Source organism: Candoia aspera, chromosome 2 (genome assembly GCF_035149785.1).
Source record: "Candoia aspera isolate rCanAsp1 chromosome 2, rCanAsp1.hap2, whole genome shotgun sequence".
Taxonomy (NCBI): domain Eukaryota; kingdom Metazoa; phylum Chordata; class Lepidosauria; order Squamata; family Boidae; genus Candoia; species Candoia aspera.
Window position 1 is genome coordinate 76,422,289 of NC_086154.1, and position 17,247 is coordinate 76,439,535.

Here is a 17,247-nt window from a genome sequence, read left to right on the forward strand (position 1 = left end):
CTGTTTTCTGGATAGTTCAACCTGACCTTGCACCATGCAGTAGTGGATACCATTCTTTAAGAAATGGTCAGATAAACTGGAACAGGCTCCAAAAAGAGCAAAAAACTTGATCAAAATACAGAAACTAATCCCTAAGAAGAGAGAATGAATGAGTTGTGCATGCTGATTTATTTATTACATCAATTTATAAACAGCAAGAGCCAGTTTAGTCTAGTGGTGAAGACTCCATGCTAGAATCCAGGAGACTGGGAGTTCTAGTCCTGCCTTAGGCATGAAAGCCAGCTGGGTGACTTTGGGCCAGTCACTCTCTCTCAGCCCACAACATCAGGCTCAGGCAACAAGCTAGTCAGTCAATTCCTGTCACAACCAACGGATCAACATTCAGTTGCTCTGGAAAAGTGGACCCTGCAACTGTGGGGAAAACTGTAGGAAAAAAAATCAATTTATATATAGCCATCTATCTCACAGTCAGGACTCTAGGCAGTGAACACAGTAGCAAAAAACAAAATATAAATAATAAACGATACAATAATAACACAGTGGCAACTGAGGGCAATCAATTCAACCACATAAACATACTAATGCCAAAGACAACTACAATGACATGCTCACCCAACCTATGAACCCACATTTCACTTTGTGGGGGATATAATAGCAAACACCTGAATACACAGAAAGAAGTCAAGACCTGTGTTCTCTTAGTCCAGAATACAGGACATAGAATAATGGATTTCAGTTGCAGGAATGCACACTAAATGAATGTTATAAGAAGCTTCCTCACAGTAAAAGCAGTTAGTCAGTGAAACCCCAAATATCCGAAGAAGTGTTGAGCCCTGCTTCATTGGATATGCTCAAGTGAAATCTTGACAACTATACACCTGGGATGCTTTCATTTGATTTCTTGCACTGGGCAGCGGGTTGGACTTAATAACCTAAATGACACTTTTCATCTTTTAATATTTTATGATTCTAATCACTTTCCCATCAAGAAATGAACTTTGACTTCCACTGGCAAAAAATATATAAATATTTGCACCCCTAATTATATTATATTTTGCAATTTTATAATCTCCACCTTAGAGACACTAGAGAAATTGCAGATAATCATATACTGGGCACATTTTCTTTTAATACTGGATCCATCTGCTTGCTTAATAGAAATAATAATAGATGTTCAGTGGGGCCAATATTTTTAATTCAAAACATACATTACTATAGTCAAAAAGCATCTAATTACTTTCCATGTGTTTGTCTTTTGGGTAGTGATGCTTTTAAAAGTACCATATGGCAAACAAATTATAAACTGTTCTAAACTGGTTCACTGAATTTAAGACTACCAATGTTTATTCTTTATTGGTGCACATTAACATAAAGTTTAACGACATCTGTTTGTATAGAAATTTTGCAAATCTGTTAGGAATGGTGATGGGTCTTATTTGCAATTGCGCATAAGATTTCTTGTGCTTGATTAGGTAAGTTCATTTAACTTAACAGTTCACATTTTAATTTATTACATTCTTATCAATAATTAATCTAGTGGTTTTTGCTGGTGGGTTACCAAGACAGCATTTGCATTCTATTGTAGGAAGCAGCAGTGCTCTTGATGTGTCTTCACAGCCCTGCTGATTTTTCCCAGGCTAACTGTTTTGGGATTTCACTGTCATGCTGAGCACCAAAGGCATAAGAGCTGCTGCCATCCTTTCCCCAGTGTTCTTCCCTTCTCTATTCTACATTCCATCCCCGGAATGCTTAGCCTCCCTTCTTGGTCAGTGTCACATTTGTAGGATACTCAAAGAACAGCATTTGAGTCTGAGATGCACTCTGGTGAGCCATGCTACTTTCTTCTGCTGGAATGAATGACAGTTACTTTGCATGTGACAGAATATTTTGCAACACCATGGAATGAGAAGTAATGTAACATTTGGATAATAATGAAAAGAATAAAGGTGCTATTTACAAGAAGTTAACCTAAGGTCACAGAATCCTAAAATATAAGTGCATTTACACTATTCCAGGGTTCTACAAATATCAAAATATAACCAGAATAATTAGCTGTGGTGTTAAAATAAACTGTGGTGGTTTTTGCTTTGTGTCTACTCTAAGAACCCTTGCAAATAAACAGTAAACAAGTGATGCATATGCTATCTGTCAATCAAAGTAATTGGGATATACACACTTCCGTGTTTAAGTAGACCATATATCTACAGTATTATCAGTCATAAGATTAGGGGAGAGAATTGGGCTGAATACAGTACAATTTTGTATTCTCAAGATATATGGTCATTAATATATTAATATATAATTGAGACCAGGAGTGGGGTGTGGGTATCATAATTAATTTCATGAAATTGTGGAGGTCAGTTAAAAATTGTTATTAACTTAATTGTTATTAACCTATTAAATAGCCATTTCCCATCATGCTAGGCTTCTGCAGAAATGCAAGAAATGGGGAAAAAACTTAATCAGCACATAGGTTCAAACTAGATTAATTTCTAAGCCACTCCAAGATCACCAACATGTTTACATAGTGTAATACAGTATAAAGGTGGGATATAAATCTAATAAATAAATCAATAAGCTAGCATAAAGGTCTAAATAACACTACTGTATTATTATTATTATTATTATTATTATTATTATTATTATTTTACTTAAAATAGCCACCCATTCCAGTAGTCTCTTATTTTGGACAACTGATCCAAAAAATCTGTAATCAAAAATAAAAAATAACCATTGACTCAAGGGTAGGAAGCAAAGAAACAGAATGCCAGAAACAGAATGATGTTAATACTTCCTTAGACTCAGTATAGGTACAAAAATATTAACTAAGTGGGAAGTTCTAATTAATAAACATATTTTCTTTTACTTTACTATATTTGCCTGAAATGAAGAATAATTCTTTGACATAAATTATCTTTAAAATGGAAGGTTCAACTTGGATTCAGTGAGTATATTTTAACAGACAAAGATAAATTTTACGGTCTGTTTATTTCTGTGGGGCATGGGGTGATCTTAAAATCAGAACTGTTTTCCGTCTCCATGAATAATAGCATTTTATGGCATTTTAATAGCATCTCAGCTACTTCATTCAAAGGGAAGGTTCATTGGACAATCCCAAATTCTGCATGTAACCTTTTGGGATGTATTGCTGGTGGTTATGCAGAACAGATTAAAGATTGCTGTTCCTATGTTCCCTATTCCATATTATTAGGAAGTATCTTTATTCACATCATAAAAATTCATTGATAACTACTTTGGACAAGTACAAAAATTAGAACCAGGGCTATGTTCAGTTCTAGAAATGTCATGTTCAAAAACAAAACACCATACAGTGTTTTGGCTCATGAACTTCCAAGTATTTTCCTTCCTTCTCCCTCCCAAGTGCCAATGTGAATCTACAAAGGTAAAAAAGGAATGATAATATCTTTTCATTCTTCTTTCTCTTCTCTTCTCTCCTTGTTCCTTTATTCTCTGTCAAAACCTTAGGTCTGAAAAGAAAAACACTCCTAACATGATAGCTAATTAATAAAATAAAATCAATATTTTATCTCATAAAATAGAGGGAAATAGAAAATTAATAGTAATTTAAGAATGTAATTATTTGTCATATAATTTACCAATCCTATCTGATGCCCAAGAAAATCTACTCCTTATAGCTTTTATTTTTCTTTTTTAGGTATAGGAAGAAGATTCTAAGTCACTTATTTTCCTGTCTTACCATCACAGGCAGCATTAAAGCATTATACACATTTTCCAGAACTAAAATGACTCCAGTTTTTACAATTAACAGCACTACATAGAACATTTTCTCTCATTACGTCCTGATGAATGCAGCAATAATTTATGAGATGGGAATGAAAAATAAATGTTTATGACTGGGTTCACATATCACAATAAGCCATATTTTGGTACTGTGTACTGTGAATCCAGGTATTCTGCTTTGTGAACCATGCTTTTTAGATTGTGTAAGTTCAGCTGATATTTTGCACTTGCCCTTTTCTTCATAGCCCCTATTACCTTTAAATGCAAAATAATAATGAAGTAATAAATGCAAGTTATGGTTCTTGATATGATCTCTATAATTTCAATGACTCAATCTGCTTTGATGCTCTACAGTCTCTCCATGTTTCAATGCATATTAACTCACATATAACTCTTGATTTGTTGATGGAGACCTACTGATAAATGAATATAGACAAAATGGAAATCAAGAACAGGATTTCTTTTCATTTCCTGCATAAATTTGATATATGTAAATGAATATAAAACTATTTTAACTGTAAGATACTAAAGCTAATACAATTTGACAGTGTGATTTTGATGACTGAATGCCAGTTTAACTTTAATGACTAAATTTAAATGAAAATTGAACACGTAGAGTCCCCACTTTCCTGCTTCAGAGCAGCCTTATTCCATGTAAATAGTGTGAGACCTACACTGTTCGGTTGGGAGCTTTATAATAAAATTATTTCCCCAACAATAACAGTGAAAAGAAAGATAACTTCATGCTGCACTGTATTAATAACCCCATCATTTTTCTAGTTTCAAAAGAAATTCACTGATGAAGTTAATTATCTTATCATAACTACCCAATTTATGAGGTCCCTTTTATGTACACTCTAATCAATAATTTTAAACAGGTCACTTTTTATATACCAGCATATATTCGATATATGTGCAGAGTAGCTTCAGAAGCCCTACACAGGGAATGCAAACTGATTATAACAGCAGACTGATTAGCAGCTTGCAGCTAAGGCAATTCAAACATGAAAGACAGAGCAAGAGGGTTGGCATCATTAGAATGCTAATAGCACAAGGACATTAGCAACCCCCAAAATACAAGTAATAAAAATAAGCAGCTAATACCAAATGAGAGCCAATAGTTCCCCTTAATAATAAAAAAACACAATTAAATAAAGAATGGAATTTACTGTTAATACATTCATTCAGGGTGAAAAGTTTGAGATTAAGTACTGAATAGAAAATTGTTGAGTGCAATAATATCTGTTTACCTGAACATGATATTATGTACCAGCAATTATGCATTAAAAATACTAAATCTCCTCTGCCAAATTACATCTTATAGACAACAAATACATCTAAATCTTGGGGAAGGGAGGGGTTGGACATTGGTGAAAAGATGGATTGAGATGGTACTGTAATATAATTAAAATAGATCTCTGTTCGTATTAGAAGCTAACACAATTTTTGTGAACCATCTTAATCCATCTTTTCACCAATGTCCAACCCCTCCCTTCCCCAAGATTTAGATGTTTTTGATATTGTTGATGGTGTGAAACCCTAATGTAAATATAGAAAGACAGATATTTTCTAGAGCACACAGAAGCCTACTATTTTTATCTTATTCTTGTTCTTAGTGTATGGCCAGCTGTCAGCCTTACCAGGGAGACCAGACAGGAAACACAACCAGATGAGCTAATTCTACTTTATTGTAAGGCTGCATTAACAGAATCTTTCAAGTCCGAAAGGGCCATTCTCCTGCCGTCCCCTCTACAGCCTGATAACTTAGGGAGGGTCCCTCCTGAGCCTCTTGCTCCACCACCATGCAGATGTGGGCTATGTTCTATCTTATCTGACCATTCCCTAGGCAGCATCTCTTTGCCTGGTCTCCCAAGGTCATTCCCACATACCATTACATTCGCTTAGTTGTAGGGTCCACTTATTTGGTTTTGCACTTGCGAAGTTCTTACAGTGAAGCTCATCAATGCATGCTATGACAAGGGGTTGTGATTTTCAGTCAGCTTGTTCTAGAGCCTGATGCTGATTTGAGCTGGGAGGGAGTGACTGGACCAAGGTCACCCAGCTGGCTTCCGTATCTATGGGAAGTGAGAACCTGGGTCTCCCTCATCCTAGCCCAGAGCTTTAATTACTATACTATACTGGCTCTCAAGCCTAGCACTTTTGTAATAACAATTATATCCCGAATAAGCTTTTACCATTTAATAAAACAAACCCCACCCATCTATACTTTTGCCCATGTGTATTTCACTGTATAGCAATGAATACATAAGATAATAGATTGTCTGTAAAGTGTCAGTGAACTGCCTTAGATTTTTGTCACAGAAGGTTGATATATAATGATTTAGAAAAGAACGTAACTGTGCTGTCCTCTTACATACGTAACAGTGCCAACAGGCCTTATTTACAGTAAATATAATGTTGGGCAAAGATGATCAATAGTATCTACTTAAATTTTAATGAAGCAATATTCTGAAGAGTTTAATTGCCACACCTGTTCACCTTACCAATAACAAAGCCTAAATGAAAAACATTTTCAGGCAGCTTTGCTTTAACTTATTTGGGGAGTTTTCAGGATTTCTGTGCAGCATACCATGCTTCTGCCATTCTACAGAATTAAACAGGAATTTAACATCTACTGTGGAAGAAAATATAACTTTCAGTATGATGTCTGCTATCAATTTAAAGCAGTTCCAGAATCTGCATTTTGATTCTGATTGTTATAGAGTCTCTACTTTTTAATGAGTAAGCAAAAAGCATTAAACATGAAGCACCATGTACACAACCACAACAAAGTTAATAATATGCCAGGTTAAAATCAATACGATTTTGAAAGAATTCTGCTAATCAGTCTGCTAAAGAATATGTTGCTTCCCTTGGGGAGGCAGACTGCATTTTTATGAACTGCCTAACTTTTCAAAAACGTACAGCATCCAATTTCTTCTTCTCCCACCATCCTTATGCTAAGAACCAAAAGGATATTTGATTTCAGGTTCGGGTGTGTCCAAATCAGTTCCTTGACTGAAGCAATAATAACCAGCATGTATATTACCATGAGAAATGTTGTCAGGTCCCCCTGATCAAAGGATTCACAGAACCCCTTATTGGAGCATCTGCCATCATTTCCTTCTCCATGGGTGTAGACTCTGTGTCGCCAGATGGGAGGGGGTGTGAGGTTGGAGTGTGAAGTGGATTATTATGGCTATGGAAGACATCAAGGACAATGGGCTGAGATACACCAGGAACACCACCTGGATGGGGGTGTGTGTGACATAATTTCGAGGGAAAGGGAACCAGTTAGGGAAATGTAGTTTTGAGCGGGAACTCTCCATTCGCAGCTTTACTTCTGTACCATTCATTTCACTTCATTAAAGCAGTTAAAGGATCCCAGCCTCCTGACTGTGATTGTGTGAATGCTCACATGAACAGGTGCTGACAATGTCGTCTGCATGTTCATTTGCAAAAAAGATCCTCTAGCAACATATTTGGCATGAACAAAAATCTAGAACAAGTTTTTAAATGAGTTCAAAACATTTTAAACAAGCTTCTATAGTTTGTATGGAAACTCCAGTTGTTACAAAACAGATTCTACAAAGTCATAGCTCAGAGCACTGTGTTAGCTAGAGCAATATTGCAGGATTTGTCAGATTGCTTTCCTGTAGTAATTATGGATCCTATGCTTTTCAGGATTAACAGTTCTGAAATGAAGTTGTAACTGTTGTGGACAATTACTAAGGTAAATGGAATATATATTACCATGGTAAGCCATGTATTCTTTTTCTATTTTACCTTCTTTTTGGCAGAAGGTTTCCTAGAGCTAAGCTCATATTTCACATTAGAGTTTCCAGCATTTGGTTGCTAATACAACACTCATTCTTTTATGTGGTCTGTACACAAGACAGACCTTTCTCCCACATTGTCATTTAGCACACTTGAGGAGTGTACCATTAATCCTGGGAGATTTTTGTACTCACAATGAAACAAAAAACACATTTATCAATATTATCTTTCAATCCTAGTATGACATTCATGTTATTATTGACCTTTGGCTTTCAGCCTGAGAAATCAAGACTAATCTTAATTCTATCCCATGTAGCTAGAGTAAATTATTTCAGTTCTAAGTTGGACATCTGCAGCCATACAGCACATTTTTAGCACATTAAGCTTGGTAAATAATAGCAATATATTCCAATATAAAGTATTTCTTATTTTAAGAAACTGGATCTGAATGTTAAAAAGTCAAATCATACTTATTTAATTTTCATTTCCACAAGATCATTCCCAGATCCTGAATAATTAGCCTTATGTTATATTTCAAAATAGTATCCTAATTACAATGCATGTGGTGATGAAATTTTGAAACATAAGGACAAGTAACTCTTTCTTGTTCTATAAAAAATGTCTAAAATGTCCAAATTAAAGCATTAGAAAATGGATATGCTAAGAATTTCTCAGACAGAAAAAAATAGCTTAATGTACACAACATGAAACAGTTTCAGTCTAATATTTCTTTTACCTTGATCAAAAGGCTTGTTTGGATTCCAGTTTCTGAAATAATCATCCTAAATGAAAGAAGATGGATACAATTAAAATACATTTTATGCACACTTTCAGTCATATGTGGGTGTGTACACAGGTTCTAATGTGTATATATACACACCATATACTTATCTTACTGGCAAAGAATTATGTCCACCAGACTTTACCACTCTTCCAATGTTCAGCACTTGAGTGAAGTACTTTCAGACCATTCCATTAAAAAATTTATATGATTCAAACTCACATATAGAGTTACCGACAATGGTACTATCCCATGAAGGGCTGAATCTGTTTTAATTTGAACCTTATATTAAGCCAACATAACCATTAGCCATTTCCAATAAGGATATTACTGACTTTTTATGGGTTTTGGTTATTACTGTATTTATCTGATATGATAATGTTCGATTTCCCCTGAAATAATTACTAAGGGAAATAGCAATAGAGGTATGTCATCTTAAATTTCCTGAGAATAGAAGATGCTGAAAAGGAGAAAATGGCTGCAGACAACACTTCAGTAGGTGCCTTGAACATAGGATTAGATGCCATGAGTTAACTCTGGAGGAACAGGGTTTATCCTTGCTGATTGCTTTGTTAAATTTTATTTTTGTAATTCCTAAATAGGACTTCACTCTTTCCGATCCCTGGCTTTCAAGTGACCTCTTCCCTTGCCTGGAATCCATCCCGGGTTTTTTTCTTACCCTCCTTTTTCTTCCTTGCCTGGAGCAACTATCCTTTCCTTTCCCCATTTTTTTTCTCCTTCTGTTTTTTGTTGAGTCTACTAGAATGAGGGTGGGAAGTGTGTGCTTGTGTAACAGTCCGTTTCTGCCTAAGACTATGTGGGAGGAAGAATGTTTGCTATGCAGGTCAATTCACTTTATAAAGGGCTTGCTTTATTTTACTAGTAATGAAATTTAATTAGATTATTAATTCATTTAATTATTTTTTTAATTTTGTTTTCGGTCCTTACCCTGCCATTTTTCAGGAGTGTGGTGGTAGATATATGGTCTAGACATGCATAGACATATACAGTACATTCATTGGGAAAATTTTTCCAAACCAGTCTTAGTTAAAGTTGGCAATTCTATATAGAAAACTGGAGAATGTGGGTATTGAACAACATTTTTGTCCATATTTCCTTTTTCTCTCTATTGTTTCTTTAGGGTAAAGAATCATTTTAAATGAAGGAATGAAGAAATACAGTATGTATTAACTATTCTATTTGACAATTTAAATATTAGAGAAGGAATACAAAAACTACTATGATAGAACGGTTTGAAATAGTTTTAATTGGCTAGGGGGCAATTTATGTTGAAGAATACGCAGCTCATGCAAATAGTTTACTCACATTGAGCAGAAAAGCTACTGAGCCTTGAATTCATCTGGCAATTTTCTAATTAAAGGAAAAAATGAAAGGGTCATCTTATGTGTGTCATCATAAAGTTTTACAACTCAAGAGAATAAATTACTTGCATGAACAATTTACTATGTGTGAATGTTTCTTCAGAAACAAAACTACAGTTCTTCTGTGAGTGAAATATTCATTGTTTTTGTGTTTCTAACATATTTATTACAGGTGTAATAAATATGCATAATTTTAATTTATTGAGGAGAAAACAGAACTTGTTAGACTCACTCTTGATAATATTTTTGGTATGAACAAAAACATTCTAAACTGAGAATCATGAAGGAATAAAAAATACGTCTGGAAAAACAGCTTTACGTTTTTATGGATTCAGAGCATATGGAAGCCTATAAATGTTAGAAACAATATTTCACTCACAGAAGAACTAGTTTTGTTCCTGAAGAAACATGCATAGTAAATATAACAGAGAGATAATTTCAGAGGAGTAACCCTTCATGACAAATTTGAAAAGAATGCCATAACATGGAAAAAAATTGCCACAGCAATAATATATCCATTATTAAAGTTCTTTTCTCCAAAACAGAAATATTTTTGGGGTGATAATGAGTGAAATTATCGATGAGGATAAAGTCATTGTGATAGGAAACATAGATAATAAAATAAGTATCTCAGTTTAAAACATATAAATATATAGCATGCAATTATCATCATATTATTCAGTATCACATATTCCTCTAAAATGCTTTACTACAGCATTGTTTATCAGCTCAGTTCTCTTCTTTTATGGCAGTATGACCACTGAACTGATTATTCATGTACTTGAATAATGCCACTGATAGAAAATGTTTATTCATAGTTGAGCTGTGTCCAACTGTATCAGATTAGCAGCACATGAATGCCACAAATGGATTCCTTCTTTCTATCACAGTCTCCAATCCATGGAAATAGAACTCGATTGAATCTTGTTCAACTGAATACTCCTATACTAAATATGACTAAATAAATTCGACTAAATCAGCATCGAAGACGTCAGGAGATTGCTCTACAAAGATTCAGTGCAAAGGTTATTTAATCAAATTGACAACTCAATCAACTTTCCAAATCAAAATATTGAATCTGATTATTTGATTGCTTTTGTACAGGTGCAACACTGTATTTTATTGAATGCCTTGAACTGAATTTGTTAATCCAAATTCAGTTATGATTTTCCTTATCAGAAAATTTTTCAGGTTGAAACTATTCAAAGCTCACACTGACTCAACAATTTCAATCAAATAATAGCTGACTGACATGTCCTTAGCTTAAATGAATCTCATGGAAGCATTTTTCTGGGCATGAGAAATTTCCCTTGGAAAAAGGAAATGAGCATACATAACTAATGTCACATAACAAGTGTCACTGATAAAGGTCAAGGGACTGTTGATAAAGATCAAATGATTGTTCATTCAGCCAACTTGGTGTTATATGTCCATGTATTGATTTTAAATTCCTGCAAGCTTGTCTAAGCTAGATCCTGACATTTTTCTGAACCATCCAATACCCAAAGGTTAAACACAGGCTCACAAAATCTCTGGCCTCAGTCTAAAATAAAGTCAGTATCACCTAGCAATACGAACTTTACACCTAGAGTGCAGGATTTCATAAAAATATACACAATTTAAAACAATACAAAGCATATAGGCATGAAATAGTTCATAAAAATATAAATGAAATGTAGCACATCCTGATTAGATGAGATTTTTCTGGAGAGTTGTACTTGGCTGCTGAGCTACTGATTTCTGTGTTAGTTCATTACTACTGCATTATACATGACTGACATAATCAGTCATGTATGATTAATCACTTGTAATCTTACTTATTTCTGTGGGGAGTTGAAAATACTAATTTGTCCTTTTTAAATATGTATTAAGTATATATCTTTATCAGAGATGAGAATGCAAATTTAAATAAATAACAGTTGAATGTTACATATGCTCTAGTCATTTCACAAAAGATGCAGCCAAGTATGAGATAACAAATCAAATGTTTTAGAACACCAAAACTAGAATAGAATGTAAAATTCAACAGGATATAGGATACATTTTTAAAAAGAATTCTTCAGTCTTTATATAAATAAAGGAAAATAAAAACATACCTCAACCTCCTGATCACGTAAGCATAATAAATAAGAGGAAACAAAAGAATTGTGTTAAATGCTGCAAAACTTTCAGCTTTTTATCTAGCAATAATTCACAAGCAGACTTATTCCATGCAATGGATAGTTTAAAATCTGAAGATGTAAATATGTTTAGATATCGCAAATCAGCCATCTTCAGTAAACCTTCCACACCAACTGAAAATATATGCTAGCTTCCAAAGTTCATGGGAAATATTGTAAATTCTACTGCAAGCCATCTAATATTTTCTGAGGTATTATTACCCAAGAATACATACTCACCATCCTAAGCACAATCAGGTTCTACTATCATACAAAATTCTTAGAAGACCATAGAACAACATAGTTGACAAGTGTAGAAGCTAGCATAACTGAACTATTGTTTCACAGACTCAAGAATAATAAAGAGTTGGAAGGAGCCCTTTAGACCATCAAATCCAATCCTCTATTTAGTACAAATCCAAATTAAAGTTTCCTAGACAGATGTCTACCTAGTCTCTGCTTAAGCCCATTAGTTCCATGGCTGAGCTGTTTTTACTGCTAGGAATCTGTTTTCCTGTAAGTTAAATCTGTTATTCCATATACTGCATTCAGGGACCAAAGAGTTCTTAACTTCCTTCTGGGTGACATACTTTCAGATATTTGAACAGTGCTATCAAATCCCCCCATGATCTTCTCAACATGCTTAGCTCATTCAATATCTCTTTGTAAAAGTTAGCTTCTAGTGCCTCTTTGGCATTTGTTAATCCTGTTTCAGTTTGTATGACTTCTTCTTGAATATGGTGTCCAGAGCTACACATAGTATTCAAGTCGTAATCTCACAAAAGCAGATTAAAGTGTAACTATTATCTCCTGTGATCTGGAAACTATATGTCTGATGTAATTTGTAATTATAACCCACTTTTTCATTTGTACTACTACCAAGTCAGATATCCCCCATCCTAGACCTATGCTTTCAATTTCTCTTTTCTAACTGAAGATTGCTTTTGTTAAATTTCTCAGACACATCAAGAATGTTGTCAGTTTTAAAAGCTGTTGTACAATTGTTTCCTGTTGTCAGCAACAACCTAAACATGAACCTTTTGTACTAAAATCCTATGCTCCAAGATTTGTTCTTGGATGTGGATTGTTGTTTTTGTCACCAATCTGACCTTGCTAGAGAGCCTGGAATAGTCACTCTATGCATACGCAAAGACTATTATGGAATAAAGGAAATCCAGTGCATTTTCCTCTCTGCCAACGTACTCTGCCCTAGACTACAGTAAAGAAAATGCACTGATCCCTATGGAGTTTTTCTTCAGGGCACACATAATTTATTCCTTCTATTCACCTATACTAGGGGTGAGTTAGGGAACTGAAACCTTTTGACCTCTGGCAAACTGGAAGGGGTCATAATAACATCATAGGAAGGGCATAATTCATTTTTTGCAGGGTATTTTTTGCATTTTTGGGGGGTGCAGCCATACCTATTTCTCATCTTTAACTCTTACCTGAGGCATAACAACAACAAAAATATTCCACTGATTTTAAGTAGCATGATTTTGACCTGTGGGCATAAAAACTCTTTGCCTCCCAGAGGTATCTTACTCCCATTCCCATACTTAATTATGGACTACTCCATAAAAAAGGGACTGCTCCCAAGTTCAGTGGCATGATCTTGGGCCACTGGGGGCTGCAATTGTGGAATTGGGGCCAGATGAAAACCCTTCTATTGGAGGAAAAAAGCAGCAAATAAATAAAAGGTAGTATTCTACATTAAATAAAATATTACAAATCCAACACAACTCAACTGTCACTTTTATTATTTCAGAGGAACTCTGGTAGTTCTCACCACCACCACAAGAACACTGAAAAATCAATACTCTTATAGGCAAATAATAAAAATAAGACTAGCTGGTACTGAAACCATGTATGCTTAAATTATCAACTAAATAGAGTTCTTAAAAGAGTCTTTGGTCTCTCAGCATTTCAAGATTAATTCACCCATCATCAAGATCTATCCAGCCAGTTAATGCTCGCGCTCTCTCTCGCTCTCATATACCAACATATGATATACTGCCATGTCACGGTTGTTCATACTCTTCCAGTTTAGCTATTTACATTAAAAAAGTTCAGGTGTAGTCCCAACCTGAATGCCAGAAAAAAACCCTAATTGTGGCCTCTTTTAGGGAAGGGAGGTGTAAGTAGAGTTCCACACACTGCCTTGAGTCTTGGCATATACACTGCCATACAAATGAATGAATTCATTAATATGTTAGCTAGGTTCTGGGATGAACTTTAGGAGAAGGTCTACTATGGACACCAAGGACAATGATAAACTGTGTGCTTGATACTTCTTAAGGCCTGTAGTAGCAGTATGACTGAATTTTGCTAAACCTTGAATTATGAATCAAAGTGGCTGATCTGGATTGAAAGAAAGGTTGTACAAGGTGAAGCCAAATCTCCCCAAAACAATCAAACCTGAAGTGGGAAATTTTGCAGGTGATTTTGCTTTTACACCCCCTTAAAATGCTAAGAAAGGGAGAGAAGGTATGGAATAAAGTGACTGGCAGATTGGTCTTTTAATCATACAGGTAGTCCTCGCTTAATGACTGTTCAAAGTTACGACAGCCTTGGAAAGGGTGCTTTATGCCCGAAAAGCACTTCCGGCCATCATGAAATGTTGTGCCACCCCCCTGCGGTCACATGACTGTATTTCAGGCACTTGGAAGCCAGCCTGCATTTACAACTGTTTGCCAAGCGCCCCGCAATCATGTGATTGCCATTTGCAATCTTCTGTGCTGGCCTCCCCAGAAAGTCAATGGGGAAGCCAGCAGAGAAGGTTGCAAGCAGAGGGGATGGAACTCTTCAGAGCTCTTGGGAGGGGGCAGGGCTGGCTTTGTACTGCGAAGAAGGGGGAAAAGAGGCTGCTTTTGGCTCTTTTTTATTTATTTAGTTATTTATTTTCTATCCCACCTTTATTATTTTTATAAATAACTCAAGGTGGCGAACATACCTAATACTCCTTCCTCCTCCTCTTTTCCCCACAACAACATCCCTGTGAGGTGGGTGGGGCTGAGAGAGAGTGACTGGCCCAAGGTCACCCAGCCAGCTTTCATGCCTCAGGTGGGACTAGAACTCTCAGCCTCCTGGTTTCTAGCCCGTTGCCTTAATCGCTAGACCAAACTGGCTTTTCCCCTTCTTTGCGGTGCAAACCTTCTTTGGCACCCGGGGCACATGCCCTGTTGCCAACCCCCCCCCCCCCAGTTGAGGCCCTGCCCCTATATTACTGTAATGGCTACTGTAATGGATATACCTTAGTGAGTGATCCCCTGCTAAAGCGCTGGAGCTGCTCCATCATCTGCAATCTCCTTAAACTTATCTTAAGCTTATCCGGGTCCTATCCTCCCTGGGGTTTTCAATCAAAATGCTTTGGAGGAGGATACTAAATGCAAGTATATTAAAACAAACACAGATTAATGGTTATTGCAATGCTTGGGTTCATTCACATGATTTACCCCCTTCTGATGGTCCTGTTTGCCAATCACTGGCTTCTTGATTAAGGAACCTGTCAGCTTCTAAAGTGATTGTTGGAAGCAATGGGAAGCTGAGGCAGTTTACCTAATTTGATCATGAGGAGAATTAATAAATCATTTATTTTGCTTTTATCAACTTCAATCAGTAAATCAGTTTTTGTATAACTCCCTTTGACTCATCTTTCTTAAATATGATACAGTATAATTTATCCTTGCAGGAGGAGGAAACCATGTCTTTGAATATTATCAAATATCTAAATGGTAGTTAGGCAGTTGTCCTACAATAACATCAGAATATAAAGGAGCTTAGTTGCAATTCTCTGTATCATTTTTATAAATTTTTATAATCTCCATCCTCTCAGATGCCCATGCAACTTTTACTCCTTTATGTAAAGAAATAAATGTGAGCTACTTTAGTTTGAGTTTTGAGAAAACTGGAAAAAAAAATCAGCCAACTGCAGTAATTTTAATCATAGTGTAAATTTATTATCCCTATTTTAAAAAAAATTACAATTTATACAATTTGTGTGAAGAGTTAGTTGCTAAAGCTACTATTGAAAAATACTGGAAAAACAATGACCTCCTTTCTTTGGATCTATGGTATTTAAAGGTGAATAAAAAACCGCAGAACAACAAATAATCTTGAAGAACATCTCAGTTAATTATTATCCATTCAAACTTGGTTTATGCATATTAATGAAATATTTTCTAATAAAATATTTCCTAACCTGCTTCAGTGCAAATGTCTCCCTGCATAGAGTTTACTTATATTGTTAAAAAAATCTTCTTACAGTGTAATATAATATTCTATATAGTTTTTTTTCTTTTTTTACTTCTTAGGGTGCATATGTATGTATATATTTTATATGTGTATATGTGGAGAGTGTCTGTGTGTGTGTGTGTATAATTTTCTGTATTGTTTTAACTGTTTGACTGTTTTTTATTACTGTTAGCCACCCAGAGTCACTGGTTTGAGATGGGCGGCTATATAAATTAATTAACCAACCAAACAAACAAACAAATAAATAAATTCCCTTCTCACCCCTATGGGTAGTATGTGTCTTTCTCGATCTTGGTCCTCTACCATACTACCTTATGGGTGGTATGCATCTTCCTCAGTCTTGATCCTCTACCAAAAGTCTGGGAGTTTGAGGGTTCTGCGCAGTATCTTGGCTGTTCCTAGCCCTGCATTCTTCTGGACAGAGAGCTCTGATGTTGTTCCTGGGATCTGTTGGAGCGACTCTCCCAGCTTGGGGGTCACAGGCCCTACCACCACTGGGACCACTTTGGCCTTCACTTTCCACATCCTCTTTAGTTCCTCCTTCAGGCTCTGGTACTTCTCCAGCTTCTCATACTCCTTCCTGATGTTGCTCTCACTTGGACCCGCTACATCTATTTTACCACCATCTCCTGATCCTTGTCTACTACCATGATGTTTGATTGATTGGCCAGAACCTTCCTGTCCATCTGGATCTGGAAGTCCCATAGGATCTTAGCCCTGTTATTCTCCACAACCTTCTGTGGAATCTCCCACAGCTAGACTTGTGAGGGTCTATCCATACACTGTGCAGATAATCCTGTACACAATGCTAGCTACTTGGTTGTGCTGTTCAGTGTATGCTGGTCCTTTCTGCATCTTACACCCTGTCTCTGAGGCCTCTCTGCACAGTCTGCACCTCAGGTCCTGTCTAGTGTGATAGATCCCTGCTTCTATGGATCTGGTGCTTGCTTCCAACATTCTAAAGCACCTCTTTCAAAGGATTTATATAGCTCTGTTAATAATTTCAGTTTTGCTTTAAGAGGATAAAAGAAATAATCTTTTCTATTGTTATTGTTTATAGAAATGTAGCCAAAATTGACTCATACTTCTCAGCTATATCCAAAGCAGCATTGGATGAAAGCTCATTAAATAA

General features: G+C 35.8%; 1 protein-coding gene across 1 annotated transcript in view; it reads right to left on the reverse strand.

The window, feature by feature from the left end:
* SPOCK1 (SPARC (osteonectin), cwcv and kazal like domains proteoglycan 1) overlaps nt 1–17,247 on the reverse strand; it is a 532,754-nt gene that overhangs the window by 372,089 nt on the left and 143,418 nt on the right. Inside the window, exon 3 of the mRNA XM_063292278.1 lies at nt 8,276–8,321. Coding sequence (XP_063148348.1) covers nt 8,276–8,321 — 46 coding nt within the window. The remainder of the gene's footprint in view (nt 1–8,275; nt 8,322–17,247) is intronic.